At 28.8% G+C, this 17,216-nt stretch overlaps 1 protein-coding gene across 1 annotated transcript; it reads right to left on the bottom strand.

The window, feature by feature from the left end:
* Positions 1–13,272: 13,272 nt before the first annotated feature.
* LOC8281630 (patellin-3) lies at positions 13,273–16,150 on the bottom strand. Its single transcript, XM_002521755.4, has 4 exons — positions 14,595–16,150; positions 14,372–14,496; positions 14,070–14,211; positions 13,273–13,977 (listed from the first exon to the last, which is right to left on the bottom strand). The coding sequence occupies exons 1-4, from the start codon at positions 15,954–15,956 to the stop codon at positions 13,723–13,725; spliced, it is 1,884 nt and encodes a 627-aa protein (XP_002521801.1). The 5' UTR covers positions 15,957–16,150; the 3' UTR covers positions 13,273–13,722.
* Between the last annotated feature and the right edge of the window lie 1,066 nt (positions 16,151–17,216).

Here is a 17,216-nt window from a genome sequence, read left to right as displayed (position 1 = left end):
ATAAGCTCATGCTAAGAAAAGGTTCCCAATTCCACCATTGGGTATTACACATAAAATTCATTGACTATGAGTATGGATCTCAAAATAAGGTCATGGAGAAATTTTACTTTCCTTCCAAACCCTACTTCTTCTTTTTTATGTATGTATTGTGACTTCTTCTAGATTTGAGAATCTAAAAAAAAATAGAGAGATAAATAAATTGTATTTATACTTAGCACCAGCCATGAATCAATTCGAATATTGAATCGAATCGGATCTAGATGATTGGAAATTAAACACAAATTATAATAGAAAATGAATTTTAATTTTAGTATAAATCGAACTGAGACCGATCAGAATTTTTCAATATGGGTTTAGTTTCAAACCGAGAATTTGAGCAAGAGTACAGGCTAGTATGAATTTTCATTGATTATATTCTAGGTTGAACAATGCCTTCAAAGAATGATTCTTATCTTTTCACTTGTATGCAAATAATCATAAAATTTTATGTATGATGATGGACAACTATTTGTATTCTTTGTATGATGGTCATTTTCGTTGAAAAAGGGCATGTTTAAATTTTCCATTCTTTTCTTAATTCTTCAGCTTTTTGGACCACAGGACTTCATAATTGACCCATTAATTATCATTGCTGTCTATATTTCTGTTATTATTAGTATTCTGGCTTGGTAATGTAGCACCAGGGCCTGCCTCTCATGCTCAGAAACCCTACTTTCTCTGCAGTTAATACTGCTCCTGCTACCACCCAAGTCTCTTTCTTGTTCATTATTTATTTCTTTCCTAATGTGATTAAACCATACATTTCTTGTTCATCCTGCAACTGGATCAAAATCTTTTCTTTATCGAAATTAATATCTTTAATTATTTGTTTTAGAAAAAACAAAAGGCATAATAGTAGAAAAGTACCATTTAATCTTAGGACAACAAAATTTCAAAGTATCAGTAGTTCAGTACCTTTACAGCCTATAGATAGACAAAAAGTCTAAAATTAGCCTTAAAAAAGGTGGTTTATAATATCAAAAGGAACTAAAGATTTTGATATATTAACAATATGATACAGCTTATTAATAGTACATTGACATGTGTGGCCGGAATATTCAAGAATTTCTGTTATACGATTCATTAATTCCATTTTTCTCTTTATGTGAAGATAGAATGGCTATAAAATATTTTTTATATATTTCTCACTGCGTGTTAGTATTCGGTAAGATTCAAATTTGAGACTTTTTTTTTTTATTTTTACGAGTGAAAATACCAATTAAATCGCTCGTTAATCAATGGATTCACTGATTTTGTCAATATATTATTATATACGTATACTATGTTTAAAATTTATTGATGGGATAACAGGCGGAGTGTTTTTGACAGTAAGCCATGAATTTTATAAAATAAAATTTTGTTGTGCCAAATAATGCCTCCTATATCTTTGAGATTGTTGTTAGCTTTTCAAGCACCTTTTTTTGTACCAAGAGAATGTTTGGTTCAGAAATTTAATGCAGCTGATATCTGTTTTTTATTTAATAACTATATTAAAGCGTTTGGTAAGACTTAAGAAACAACAACTGATAACTGATTTAGTTTCAATTAGCTGCTAATTGTATCAGCTCTATTTTATAGTTTTTTCTTATTAGCTGATAACTGATTTAATTTTTATTTATTTAGACACTATTATCCTTATTAAAATTTATTAACAATAATTTACTTTAAATTGATCTCATATAATTAAATTTTTATATTTTAAAATAAATAGTAATTATTTTAGAATTAATCTTAATAGTTCAATAATTAAAATATTTAAAATTATAGTATTTGAAATTAGAAATTTTTATTAGTAAAATTTAAATTTAAATTTCTATATTTAAAATAACTTTTATAAATATTTTTAATAATAAGTACAATTGAGCTAAAGAAAATTAACTACAATTCTTTTTAATTATTATGAGTTATTTTATTAATTTATATCATTAGATATTAATATATTAAAATAAAATATATTTAACGATAAATTATACATTCAATTGTCTTTTAATATACTAACAATAACCGCTATCAGCTACCAGTTATCGGCCACCAATTACCAAATACTAAATACCGATACCAATTAGACACAAATCCAAGAATTTAGACCCCATATTAGAACCCAAATCGGACCCTTCAAAAGTTCAAAGAAATATTGCAGCTTTCGGATGCTTTATTAATTTCTTTGGCATATATGATTATGGTTTTTAAAATTGTGGGTTTGTGCCATAATTACTGAGCTTAAACAGGTCTACAAACAACCCTGCAATTCGTTGAAAAGAAAATGCTTTGTTTGTTGGGCTTTCAATTTTTAGGTGGAGTATGTTAGGTGGGTGGCTGGCTGACCCTTTTCATTTTCATTTGCTTTTCAATTTGTATTATTTTCATCTGCTTTTTTTCTGTACAGGCGTGACCATTCTCTTATTTATGGGACCTCTTTGTATTACAATCATATATGTACTTTTACGGCTTCTAGTCTTAACTTTGGAACAATTCTTGTACATGCTAATAAAGTTCCAAATATTAATTGCTAAGGTAGTCTTTGTTTTTTGAGTGCAATACTTTTGTTTGAATATAGAAGATTTCGGAGATATGAACATTTTTATTTTGTTGAATTACAAATAACAACTTTTGACACTAATATATGTGTCTGCATTTGGATAAAATTTCTAGTTAAATCACAACTGTTTTTTCAAATTTAATCATAAAATAATTGGAACATTACCTATCATTTTCGAAATAAAGAATTAAATATATAAATTTAATTATATTCTTGTCAAATTATTGTTATTTTTTTTAGTTATAAATAAAAGAAAGACTCGAACTTAAAATTTTATTCAAATTAAAATATACATTTATAGATCGTTTTTTGCTCCTTTAATTTCAAAGCTCGGCTTCGTCCGCAACTTTTTTAAAAGAAAAAAAATTACATTCACATATATGTGAGAATTTGCCATTGGACTCAATGGGGGCTAAACAAATAATTTTGTTTGAGAAAGTAAAATATATTAATGCAACCAACATTCTCAATTTATTTTATTGCACAGCCAAACACCCCCTAAACCCAGCATGCTTCTCCACCTTTTTATTATAGAGGTCAAGGATATGATACTATATTTAAGGTTATTATTATAATAAGAAAACATGAATGTATAAAAAGAGTTAAAACAGCCACAATGATGAAATCCCAGTTGCATGCTTTGGTTTGAAACCTGAAACCTAAGTAACATAATGCCAATGTAACAGTTGGTGAAGACAACAAGTGCCTTTGGAGTTATATGCCATGCCTCACATGGAAAAGCATCATTAGAACTCATTACTTCTCTAATTAAATATTATTTTGTTAGTTTTTTCATATGATTAAATTGTTGCTTTGGAACAACAGGCTACTTCTTTTGTGAGTTTTATATAGTTGACATCAATTTGAGAGATTTGAGGCTTTTGAATTCTAAATGATTTTTTTTTCTTATATAGAGGAATTATCTTGAACATGTTTTTTTAAAATAGAATATCTATAAAAAAATGAGATTCCTTGCCAATATTCATCCATTGATTTGGATGCTTAAGTAATTCTTTTTGATAATTACAGTGGGTAAAAGTCAGTTAATTTTTTAAGAGTTTTATGTTAAATTTATTTGTTTTATTCTTTACACTACCATTAACAAAAAGTGTAAAACAGAAAATCAAATTTGATGTTAGTAAATTCTCATGAGAAGTCTTCATATTAAAAGGGTGTTTGGATCATAAGTTTAATATAGTTGATTACTGTTTTTTATTAAATATTATATTGTATTAAAGCACTTAAAAACAATAATTAATAGCTGATTTAGTTTCGATTAGCTGTTGATTGAGACAACTCTAATTTAAAATTTCTTCTTATCAACTCATAACTTATTTGATTATTTTATTTATTTAGATGCTATTACTCTATTAAAATTTATTAATTATAATTTACTTTAAATTTTTACATTTTATAATAAATAATTATTATTTTAAAATTATTTTTAATAGTTAAATAATTATAATATTTATAATTATAGTATTTGAAATTAGAAACTTTAATTCGTAGAATTTAAATCTAAATTTTTACTTTCAAAATAATTTTTATAAATATTTTTATTAATAAATACAATTAAACTGAAAAAATTAACTATGATATTTTTAATTATTATAGATTATTTTTATTTAATTTGTATCATTGAATATAATATAATATAATAATATATTATTTAATAATAAATTATATCCTCAATGGTCATTTAATATATTAATTTATATCATTGAATAAATTTTTAATGATAAATTTCATAAAATTTATAAATTTAATTTAAATTTATTATTCAATAAGTAAAAAAAAAAAGTCTAGATTTATAGAGTTTAAAACAATCTCTCACCTTTTTTTTAGAATTTTAATTTCTATCTAGAAGGTGAAAAATTTCAAAGAGATAACGATATAAATTCTCACTGAATTTTATATTTAGTTTTATTTCGGTCACAAAATTTTAATTTATTTCACGTTAGTTATTTAATTTCAATTAAATTATTTTATATATAAAAAATTGACATGTAGCAAAAACATAATTAATAAAAACAATATGTCAATTTCTTATTGACAAAGTAATTAAATTATAACTAAAACTAAAATTGAACAATTGAAATTAAATAAATTAAGATTATGTGTCTAAAATATTAATTATAATAGTGACCATTTACATGATTATCATAAATTTCAAAAGTCTATAATTAAAAAATATATATAATACTTATTTTATTAATATCATATCCCTATTAAGTTTATATTATTTCAAAGTTGTTTTTAACTTTAAATAAAAAATAAAAAAAATAAAATATTAATTCATTAGTCCAAACCATAAAATTTTTAAAATACATAAATTTAGTTAAGAACATTGTGAAAAGTGTTGCAATCGAGGGGAAAAGGAGAAAAAAAAAGAATTCAGATAAAAGGTAGAGAGTCGTTACAAGGAAGGATGCTCATCCGCTTTAACTACCCGAAATGGTATTTTTCTCGCATTATGTTCTTCTAATTCAAGTTTTGTCACCTATTACATAAAAACTAAAGAAGATTTTGTTTTTTCTTATGCAAAGAACATGCATCTGCCATGTGCTTATTTTGACAATTTTCGAGCCCCTTTCTTTGATTTTCTTCTCTTTCTCATCTGGAAAATTGGCTTAATTGTCTCTCATAAGTCAATAACTAGACAGAACTTTTCAGCAATTTCCATGTAATTTATACATATAACAATAATAAATGCAATATACAAACAAATATGACATATGTAGGGTTTTTCTGGGTGCCGTATGTGAAATGGAAGAAGGGGACAAACCAGAAAACACATGCAAACACACCTCAGGTAATATTGTTTTCTTAAATGGACAAAACCAGCGGCTAAGCACATGGGCAATTGTTCCTTACTAGCTGCTAGTTGCTACTGCGGCTGATCTATCCTGATATGCAGATAAACATCCCACACCAGTACAGCCATGCATGCCTTCTATTTGGCATCAAAGTCAAGAAAGAAAAAAGAAAAAAAAAAGAAAAAAAGAAAAAGAAAAGATAAGTTTCATTTCATTTTCATCTCTTTCTGCTCTGCTACGTATGTGTGTTTTCATTTACTGAACATGGCCGAAAATTAAGCTGCCTCCGCCAAAGGCACATGCCAAGTTCCCCAACTCAGTAGAATTACTCAATATATAGGACCACTGAGTTTTGGCGGCGCCAGTTTTGATACATTTTACTGGCTTAAGGGTTACTGTCAATTTCCCTTGAACACAAGCAAAAACAAAAGGAAATGATTACTTATGTTAGGGATACAAAATCATTCTGAATTTTATCTAACAGATCTATAATATGGTATTAGAATTTCTATGATAGAAAGAAGTGTAAAATTTGACAGATTACTTCAAGTTTCGTGCTTAGTATAAAACACTGCCAGAAAGCAACGAAACCTGGTGGCTTTCTCATAAAGGATTGTTTATTTAGGTCAGTAGGAAAGAGTCGCATCTTGTTTGGTAAAATTAACCCTCTCAGACATAAGGAATTTTACTGTTCGTCTTAAATAAAACTCGCTTCTCAACAACTCCATGCTTGGTTATATTTTAGCTTCTACATTAATTGAGACTACTTATTTACCCGTTGCACTAACTCTGTGATTACCCGTCTTATTATATAATTATAAAATAAAAAATTTATGAATAAAATTCAGCATATTTTAAAAATATCAGCAAATTAGATATTTGTAATTATTTCTTTTAACTTTTTAATATTTAAAATTTTATTATTATACTAATATAAAAATAATTTTTAAAATATTTATTAATTAATTTTAGTATTTTATAAATGAATACTATCAATATAATTAATATTACTATTTTTTACAATTAAAAGTTATTATATAATTAAAAATTAATTTATTAGTAAATATAATATTTAAAATATTATTTTTGAAATCAAAATTATTATCTAATTATAAATTAATTTATTAGTTGATATAATATTAAAATATAACTAATATGTTACTTTTAGAATAGAATTAGAATTACTATCTAATTAAAAATTAATTTATAAGTTAATATATATTAATATATAATTAAAATTTTATTTTTTAAAATTAGAATAAGCGTTTAATTAGAAATGTAATTTACTATCAAACAATTAATAGAAAAAATTATAAAATAAATCATAAGCTTGAATCTGATGTGTCAAAAATTAAATACATATATAAAAATAAAAAATTTATATATAAAAAATGATACTATAAATAAATCTCGAAAAAATTTTATATATATATGATATATTCCAATTGGATGAATCAGAATTCTTATCCGAAAATACACATGAAATTTGACAAATTATCGTCAGATTTTTTTTATTTTTCTTTCTTCTATACGTCTGAGTCTTAGAATTAAAAAAGAAAAAGAGTCCTTTTCCTTCCTATTAACAATCTTAATATGAGATCACAGTTATTTTCTAATTTTTTAAGAGAAAAGTCCATGCGAGAACCCTCAATTACTTGTAATTTAACTATTAAGCTCTTGTACTTTTTGTATATAGTCAAGTTGCTCCCTGAAACTTTTATTTATTAACTTTTTCCTCGCAATAACGACTTAATAACCAACTGAACAAAAGTACAGAATCTTAATAATGAAAGGTAAAAGGTAAAAAAAGAAAACCCTTAGGATATTTAGAGAAAGACAATTGAACCCTCATTCTTCATTTTGGCTCAATGTTATCCTTTACATTTATGAAATGGTTCAATTAAACCCAAATTGTTAACTCTGTTCATATTTTCATTAGTGGTAGATCCATTTAAAATTTTACCAATAATGAGATGACACATGTCTACTCTTTACTATTTCTCAAAAAATAAAATAAAAATACTAAATGCTAGTAAGATAGAAGAATAAAAAATTAACTAACACCGAATAAAAAAAAGTTTAGTGCTTCACACAATAACTGTCGTTGCCCTGCGACAGTGAAGGCAATGATGACGGCAGACATTGTTGAAGGCGATGATGACGACAAAAATGGTTGAAAGCGGCGATAATGACGGATTTGTCTGAAGGCGATGAAGATTGCGAGCGTGGCGAGGAGGACGGTAAGCGATAGTGAAGGTTAACGAAGAAGAACGACAAGCCAATACTGGAGATAAGGTCTTCATTTTTTTCTCTTCCTTTTTGGTAAATTTTCTTTTTTATTTCTTACATTTCCATATCTCATTCAAAGCAACTGTAGCAGTGTGATTTTTTGCCTTTTTGATTCGGTTTGTGGAGGTGAAATGAATAAGATAGATTGACATTACTCATCAAAGTAGCAGTGCTCTTTTTTGGTTTTTGGTTGGATTGAACTGGTTAAACAAAGGTTATGATGGGTTTTGATAAGGAAGATGGAGGTAGTGGTGGATAGTGATTTGATAGAGGCCATGGGTTTGACGAGTTTGATGTAAGCAGCAGAGATGGTGACGCTGAAGAGGTGATGATGGAGGCAAGGTGATGGTTGAGAGGCCATGGATTTGATGGTGCCAGCGGTGGTGACGGTAAATTTTAGGATCGATGGGTGGCGATGGAACAGTGGTGGAGGGGCGGTGAGAGATAGTGGTGTTACAGTTATTACTGGGTGTAAAATATTTAACTTTAATAAAAAGTATATTTTTTAATTTTAATTATTTATGTTATTATGTCTAAATATATAATCAGAAAAAATTAATATCCACATGTCAGCATATGTTGGTTTTAAATTTAATGGGCTCCACTGTTAATAGAGGAGTTAACGGGATTAACAAATTGGGTTTAATTGGATTCTTTTGAAATTGAGCCAATTTGAGGAATAAGGGCTTAATTATCTAGCCCAATTAGTTAAGGTCTTTTTTTGTACCTTTTGCGATAATGAAAAAAGCAAATGGTTCTGCCGCTTCAGGATCCATAACTGTTTGGGCTATGTAAATAAGAAGCCCGGTCCATATAACTTAACCTTTTAGTAACCTATGGCTTGATTTTTTTTTCTTCTTTTAATTTCTTTTTTAGCTTATGACTAGAACTTTCATTACTTTTTTTATCTTTTAACCAAGGTGAATTCACCATCTTTAGGTATATTAGTACACTTTCTTTATTCAGGAGACATAAGGTAAAATTCAACTAATATAAAATAAACAATTTTTAAATTTTAAAAATAATCACTTCTGTCACTTGAACTAAATCTTCAAGTATAAATCAGCAGAAATTAAAACATAAATTAATAAAAATGTAACTCTTTTAAATGGTTCAATGTACTATATCTAGCCTTCAAGGTGGTATTATCTTCTTATCCTAAATTAAATTTGTAAGGCCAATAGAATCACATGATATGATGCTTAACACTGGTTATGTCACTTTGTAGTCATTATACTTCAATTTATCACTTAAAAATAATTTAAATTTTTTAATTTAATACCGATTGGCTTATCTTAGTCAAAATTCGATTAAATTCAAATAAGAATAATTTTCAATATTAAAGAATCTATATACATGTGAAGTGGATTTTGATGCCTCTCCTAATTCATAAAAGAAAATGTCAACTTCCTCACCCCTACAACTTTTATATATTTATTTTTCTGTTCTAATTTCAATCATTCATTGTCTATTTAATTTCTCATCGTTCAATTTCTTTTTGAATGGATAAAGAGGATTTAATCTTGTGGTATAAAGATATACAATTATAAATTAAAGAATAGATCACGATATATTTTGAAGATGACTATTTATATTATTATGTTAAATTTTTAATTATTTTTAAGTGGAGATTCAAAGTTTATAATTTCAGTGAACATTAGAGAAATTAAACCCTTATTGCTCGATATACCAGTCTTAGTTGTTGATGTATTTAGCTATAAACATATATTTCGTTACATAAATAGAAGAAAGAAAGAAGATCAGAAGGAAGAGGAGGAGAAGAAGAAGAAGAATAAGAAGAAGACCGACCCACCATTATTCATGTATTAGCACCACACAACTACTAACCAAGTACCCTAATTTGACTACTTTCATTTTAATATTCATATTTTTCTTTTTGTATTTTTTTCTTTCATTTTTATTTATAATCATGATTTGTTAAAAACAATTCAAATAAATTAAAAAATGCACTTCACATTTGATACTATTATTCAATAATTATTTTCTTGCAATATAAAATTTGGAATGATAAGTTGGAAGACAAACTAACTACCATCATTGGGTATTGCAAAGTGTTTGATGAAATGCAAAACTAAACGTGATCGCAAGTATCAAGCATCTTATAAAGTCTATGGTGTGGGTCACTTATGAGTATTTGTATGCCATAGTTCTCAATCATGGATAAGGCCGGCAGGCAAGTAAGTAGACAAGTCATTGAACAATAAACATAGAGGCAAAGGCAAGTAAGTGGGCAAGTCATTGAACATAAGAGGCAATGCACTTCATAGTGTCACCATCATCCTCTCATGTTGGTTTCATTGTACTCTTTCTTTTCATCTTTTCCCCCCTGTAGTTTTCTAGTTATGTACAATTGTACTCTTTGCATATATCAACCCATCCTTGTCCTTTGCATCTTCGTTAAAAAAACTTGGAGCAAAGAATAAAATTTACTCATGTGACTGGTTGGCTAATTTTTTTTAAAAATATAGTTAGTTGAGAAAGACTTTATGAACACGATATTTTAATATGAGTCATTCATATATAGAATTGATCCATAAAGAATTGTAATATAAATAAATTTGAACTCTATACTTATCTAATACTTCAAAATATTTTATAGAAAATAGTAGAATTTGAACCTTTATATTGTGGATGCCATAGTTACTTCAAAAATATTCTAACAAGGTGATCAAATTCTAGCAAGTGGGTTCTCCACCAATAAAAAAGAAAAAATATCCCAAAACTTCTAAATAATAATCTCTTCTCTTTTCTTAATTTCCTGGTAGAAACTAATTGATATATTAATGAAAATTGAAAAGTCTTTGAAAAGATTGATGCTTATCTCAACTGTGATTGGAGACTTTTAAAATTGACTCACTCTCTAGATGCACCAATGGAAGCTTAGGCACAATTGACATGATTTTCTATGATATCACAATAATATGTTGCTTCTAGTAATAGTAACATCAGGCTAGAAATTTAATTTATGTGCAGATTATGGGTTTGGTGTTGACATTATTCTTCCAAAATAAGACAAAATATATGAAATAAATTGCATTGTGGCTGTGAACTTAAAGTGTTAAATACATGTTTGATGTAGTGGAATGTACATGCATTAAAACCATGTGTGTATATATTCAATTATTACATGTACTAAATTAAACTAAAGATAATCAATGATAATAACAATTATGGAATTAATTAAGAGTGAAACAGAAGAACAAGAAGAATTTGATTGATGTGCCAAATGGGTAGTCACAAAAATCATAAATGTGACTTGCCAAACTTTAAAGGGAATTCATGAGCTGCTACCCAGTTACAGTTTCATGTCAAGTTGTCAATTTCTTGCAAATAAATCAAGAATTTTATACTCAAAAGATAAATATCCAAAGAATAAATTATCTTAGATTAATTATCCATTAGGCTATGGTAAGAGATAAAGAGTTATGGGTATGATCTCACCATCTATTGACACTTGGCTCGTGCACTTGACAAAGATTTAATTTTTTTCTTTTGTTTTTGTCAAAATTCAAATAAATAAATAAATAAATATAATTCTTATTCACATGAGGTTGATTTGGTACTTTTCCACGAAATATATTTATGCAAAGTAATGTTAAAAGTCATTGTTAAACCAAAGAATCTCATGTGCCTTTGCTAATCATTGTTGATTAAATTATTGGATTATTCTTTTTCATTAGTGTTGATTAGTGGCCTAAAGCCCTATAGTGGAATACATTTTTAACTATAAATATAATAATTTTTTTATTAATATTTGAAACAATAGAAAAATTCAAATTCAAAACTATTTTAATTATCACAAATAAAAATATCAAGCAATTAGATTCATATCGTTCAATTTCCGTATATATTAAAAGATAAATTATAAAAATATAATCTCTAAATTTAATTTTTTTAATCATCTGTTAACATTGATAACAGTTTATCATTTTTATATTGAATTTTTAAGTAATGTAATCAGAACCCATTAAGCATTCAATAATTATAAGAAAATTAAGTGGTGAGTTTTTATTATTGAATCAAATTTTATCATTGAGACCAGATAGAATTTACAGGGCATAATTCAAATGTGAGCATTGAGTCCCTTCCCATTTCCCAATAATCAAATTGCAAATGGCTTTTGTAGCTGTTGATTGATATAAATTAGTAAAAGCAATAAGCAAATCAAAATCACTCTCAATCTTTCCTTCTTTTTTTTCTTTTCTTTTCTTTTCTTTATTAAGGTGGGTGGAGAAAATGATTAGTGGCTAAACCTTGGATTGGATCCCTATCCTATGAAAGAATCAACATTAATAAATAAATAAACAAATAAAAATAGCCGAAATCCTGTGGAGACATGGCAAACAAATAAAGAGAGACTTGCTATCATCTCCGAAAAAAAAAAAAAGGAAGAAGAAGAAGAAGACACCCAACAGAATGTGTTACTTTGCTTTTTCTTTGCCTTTCTGTAAAGTGCTTGACAGATTTACTGCCCCTTCTCTATTTTAAGCTAAAGTTTTGAGCTTTTGGGGTTAATTTATGAATAAAGTCAATAGTAAACAATATAGTAACATTCCCCTTTTCTCCTTGGAAACATGGAATATGATTTCAAGCACAAGTTAAACTTTGTAAAATAAACTAATCCAGAAAGAAATTTTACCATATATTACTCTTGTGGTAAAAGTAATAAATTTCAAAAAGTATTATTTGAGGGGTCAGTAATAAATCTAGGAACTTTTGTCACTGAACACAAAAGCAAAAATAATTGATAAGAATTAGATCAAATATAAGAAATTAATTAAGACTGGAGGTAAGTTTTTAAAAATTTGAGGATTTTAAAGGTTGGTGGAGACATTAATAGAAACCGAAGGTAAATTTTAAAATTTTTAGGATCAATGAGATAATTAATAGAAATTGGAGTCAAATATATGAAAATTTAACGGATTTAATGGGTTGATTTTAAAATATCAGACGGATAAATGAGTATATAAATTGTTATATTTAAAAGATAAAATACATATTAATAGTTCAGTATTTAAAATATATAAAGTATTAGTTTACATATATATACCATTTATTTATTAAATGTCCACTAATGTATATAAAATAAATATTTAATCATATAATGAGAAGAGGTAATTTTTATTTATATTATATATATGCAATGAATATAGAAATATTTTTATCCTAAGGTGAATATGATACATGGGTAATAATAGAATAATCCTCATCGTACGTATCAATATAATAATTAAAAAGTCCTGGTTAGGTGCCACTTAATGATAAAGATAACAGCATAAGTTGACAAAAAGTGTATGGAGAAACACAAAACAGCAATGCTGTTTGATTTTTTTGCATTGGAGAAGCTTTTTTAGATATTAGGAAAAGGAAAAACATAAGGACAAGAAAGAGTTGTCCAGTTGATGCTCTCCTAATTCTTACCAAAAGAAACCTTAAAATCAATTTCAGAAAACTCCAAAGATTTAAAATCACTTTCAATTAGCTGTCTTCTTAACAAGAAAACAAATTTTCAAATAGCTTACTCAAATTAAAATATTTAGAAAATAATAACAATAATAACAAAAAGGGTAAGAAGATTAAAATAAAGTTTTACACCATCAAATTTACACAAATTTTACAGGCAAGAGTATCAAGATTCAAGAATGATAAACATAGATACTGTGCACATTGGAGACACATTACACACATTCATATCCCACAATACATAGTACCTCAACTGTGTCTTCCCAATGCATCCAAGACATTTTCTTTTTTTTTTTTTACCAGTAATTCTGTATCCAATCAAACACCAAATAACAAAAATAAACCCCCCCAAGAAAAGAAAAATAAACTAATAAAAAATTATAAATAAATGCCCCAGACTTTTATAGAACAAAATTAAATTTAAACAAGAAAAACAAAAACCCCAGTTGTTTTTTCTTCTTCCAAGAACAAAAGACCCTTCTTCCTTTCTTCCTTCCTTCCTTCCTTCCTTCCTTATTTCTGCAATTCCAATTCCATCCATTGATTATTGAAAGCTTATTCAGAGAGGGGTTTGGTCTTGGACCTATAGAGAAGCTTCTTCTTCTTGGAAGTTTGGTTATCAATGGTGAGCACTACCTTGCCGGGTTCGCTAATCTTGAATGTGTCGCAGATAACAGGCTCATCGCTTGGGCTAACCTTTCTTGCTTTTGATACAATAACAGTGTAACCATCATCTGCGCTTGGCACGAACTCAGCTCCATAGCTCACATCCCAACCCACAACTCTGAGTTCCCAAACCAGAAGGCATCTCTGCAGATTCAGTAATCCGATTTTATTAGTACCGTTGTTAATTGTATTGATTTTTTACATTCAGGGTTTGACTTTAAATTTAGGAAGCTCACCTCAGAAAATGAGAACTCAACAGTGTGTTTTGTTGCTGGCTTAATTGTAACCTCAGTGACAGCGTCACTGACACTGAATTCTTGAACACCTTCCCTGCTTAGTCCACCATATTGAACTGGCACTTGCTCAGCAGCTACGTACCTGATTATGTTAGCAAGAGGAATATATTAATGACTAATTTAATAAAGAAGAAAGAACAGAAAATGAATTTAAGCAATTAAATTCGATGAAGTCTTACAGAAACATTAATGATAGATGTAAAAAAAAGAAGAGAAAAAAAAAAAGGTGTTTCCGCACTTACTTGAAAAGGGTCTCTGCAGATTTGGATGGACCAGCAAATACAAATTTGCTCTTGGTCCTTTGTGTCAGGAAAGGACTGATCATCCTATTAAATGCAAGGTACCACCATGGAACATTGATGAATACCTTCAAAGACCAAGACCCATATCATTCCAAGATTCAAACATAGAAAAAGAAGATAAAAAAATTTGAAGAATCATGAATAAAATTAAACAATCATTTACCTGTTTGGCCACAAATTCAGGATAGTTATCTTGAAGTATAGCAAGTGCTTGATTAGTGGCCTGCCTCAGCTCCCTCTTAGCAGGTCCAGGAGAATTCTTGAGATCATTGACCTGAACTATTGTGCAAATACCATTAGGGCTGAAATCAAGCTTTCTGATACTCTTCTCCAAGAACTGAATCCTCCATCGCAAGAATTTCACACGCTTCTCCTCATCGGCAAAGCAATTCTGATACAATTCCTTCTCCTGGAAAGCTCCAAAAACATTATAGCAGACAGGGTGACCTTCCGTATCAAATCCGTGCATAAACACAGCTTTCTCCAATTCATTTCCAAGGTCTTCTTCTAGCAAAGCATCGATTCCAAACTCTTTTCTCCAGCGTACAGTGTTCTTGATCATAGTGAAAGCATCCTTAACCTTGAAATCCCTAGCTCTCAGGAATTTCAAGAGGATCACATCACTCTTTTCATCTCCAAGAATTGGAATTCCCCAGATGAAAACTTCCTCTGGTGGCGGTGGTGGTGGTGCAGGAGTCTCCTCTGCTTTGGTCTCCTCTACGGGAGCTGCCTCAGCTTCTTTTGCTGGTGCGGCTGGCTCTTCCACAGCAGCAGGAGGAGCAGAAACAGCTACTACGGTTTCCTCAATAGCCTCTACTGTCTTGGCTCCGTCCTCATCCACAGTAGAAATCTTCGAGACAACAACCTCTTCCGCGACAACAACTGGTGCCGCCTCCTTCGTTTCCTCCTTCACATCAACTTTTTCTTCGACTTTCTCCTCTTTTTTCTCTTCAACCACCTTTTCCTCCTCTTTCACTTCCATCACAGGAGGCGGCGGGGCTGCAGTCTCACTCTCAGCCCCCACAGGTTTAGGTTCTTCGCTAGTTGACGGAGCATCAGAGGTAGTTTTCTCTTCAACCTTTGGCTCTTCAGTTTTTTCAGGCTCAGCCACCTTCTTCTCCTCCTCTTTAACAGGAGATGGTGGCGGTGGTGGAGCAGTGAACTCATGCTTATTAAGAGCTTCTTGAATAAGTTGTTTAAACTCATCAAGAGCTTTCTTTTGAGCTTCAGGTAATTCACCAACAACGTTCGTTTCCTCCTTGAAAGACACAGATTGAGAAATCTTCACTTCCTCAGTTCCCTCCTTCGGTTTGTCCTCCCCTTTCATTGCTTCAACAACAGCTTCTTCAATAGCTACCTCTTCCGCAGGTGCTGGCTTTTCCGGTGCTTCTGGCTCAGGTTCTGGTGCAGGCACTGGTTCTTTCTCAGTAACAGGCTTCTCCACCACCACTACTTCCTCAGTTGTTGTTGTTGTTGTTGTTGATGGTGCCTCTGGTGCAGCCGGCTTCTGGGTCTCCTCAGCCATGGTAAAAGATTTATGATGTTCTGATGAAGGTCTAGAAAATAATTAAAAAGAAAAAGAATGACGAGAGAAAAGAAAGAATCTGAAGAAGAGAAAGAGTGAGAGCGAGATGAACAGAGAAATTGAGAAAGAAAGGAAGGGCTTAAAAGAAGAGAAGTGAGGGAAGAAACCAGACTGTCAAGACCGGTTTGCCAGCTACTACGCCACTTTGTTTAGTGGACCCCCTTCCATTCTTCCCTCTAACTTCTTAACCGCTGTGTTCCCCCTTTTTTTCTCCCTTTAAAAAAAGAAATTAATTTTATGTACTGTCACGAGTTTAATCCATGTATTTTGCTAGCTAATCTCTCACTTATTTTTAGAAAAAATAAAATAAAATAGTCACTATGCTTTTTCTATAATCATTATTTAAAAATATAAAATATTAAAAATTAAGATATTAAAAATATTATTCCAAACAATAATACCCAAAAAATACTAGTAAATCGTATGTAATCAAATATTTAAATTTAATAAATTGTTCTAGAAGTAGCATGATTTAAGTTTAATTAATGGTTGGATTAATTGATACAATAAATTAATTAAGATTGATGAAATTTAAGTGCATTATTAATATAAAAATAAATAATTAATTAAACCTCCTTACAACAAGTAGTCCTATTTGAGACAATGACACTCAGAACTTTTTTCATGTTCTAATTAATAGTCACTGATGCATATAGAATAATTTCAAAACAAAAAAAGATCCAAGTTCCTATTTAATAGTTTGGATTAATTTTATTGTCTTTTTGGTTATTATTCTACTACCAATAAATCCAAACAAGGCCATATATATAATTTTTGATCTCACTTAGGTCACAATATCTCATTTTGGGATTTACCTTTTAATAATAAAAAAAATAAAAATAAAAAATTTCTTGCTTAGCTGTATATTTTAATCTATATACTAAACCAATAAATAATTGACATGTATTTATTAGTTTCAAATAATAAAATATGTCTCAATCATTGAATATTAAAATATAAAATATTTATATATATGTGTCGTTTTTCTATTAATTGTGATGTATATGATAAACTCCAATAAAAATAATCAAAGGAGTGAGCTAACATTCTATTAAATAGAAGTAATTTTTAAAAATCTAAGGAAGTAGCTAACAGATTAAGTGAAAAAAGTGAGTTTATTCTATTTTTCCAGTCTCCTTAAGAATATTAAAACCCTTACAAAAAAAAAATTAAATAAATAAATGATGAACTCTGAAATAG

Source organism: Ricinus communis, chromosome 2 (assembly GCF_019578655.1).
Source record: "Ricinus communis isolate WT05 ecotype wild-type chromosome 2, ASM1957865v1, whole genome shotgun sequence".
Classification (NCBI taxonomy): Eukaryota; Viridiplantae; Streptophyta; class Magnoliopsida; order Malpighiales; family Euphorbiaceae; genus Ricinus; species Ricinus communis.
The sequence above is the reverse complement of the archived record's forward strand: the minus strand, read 5'-3'. Positions and strand labels throughout refer to the sequence as shown.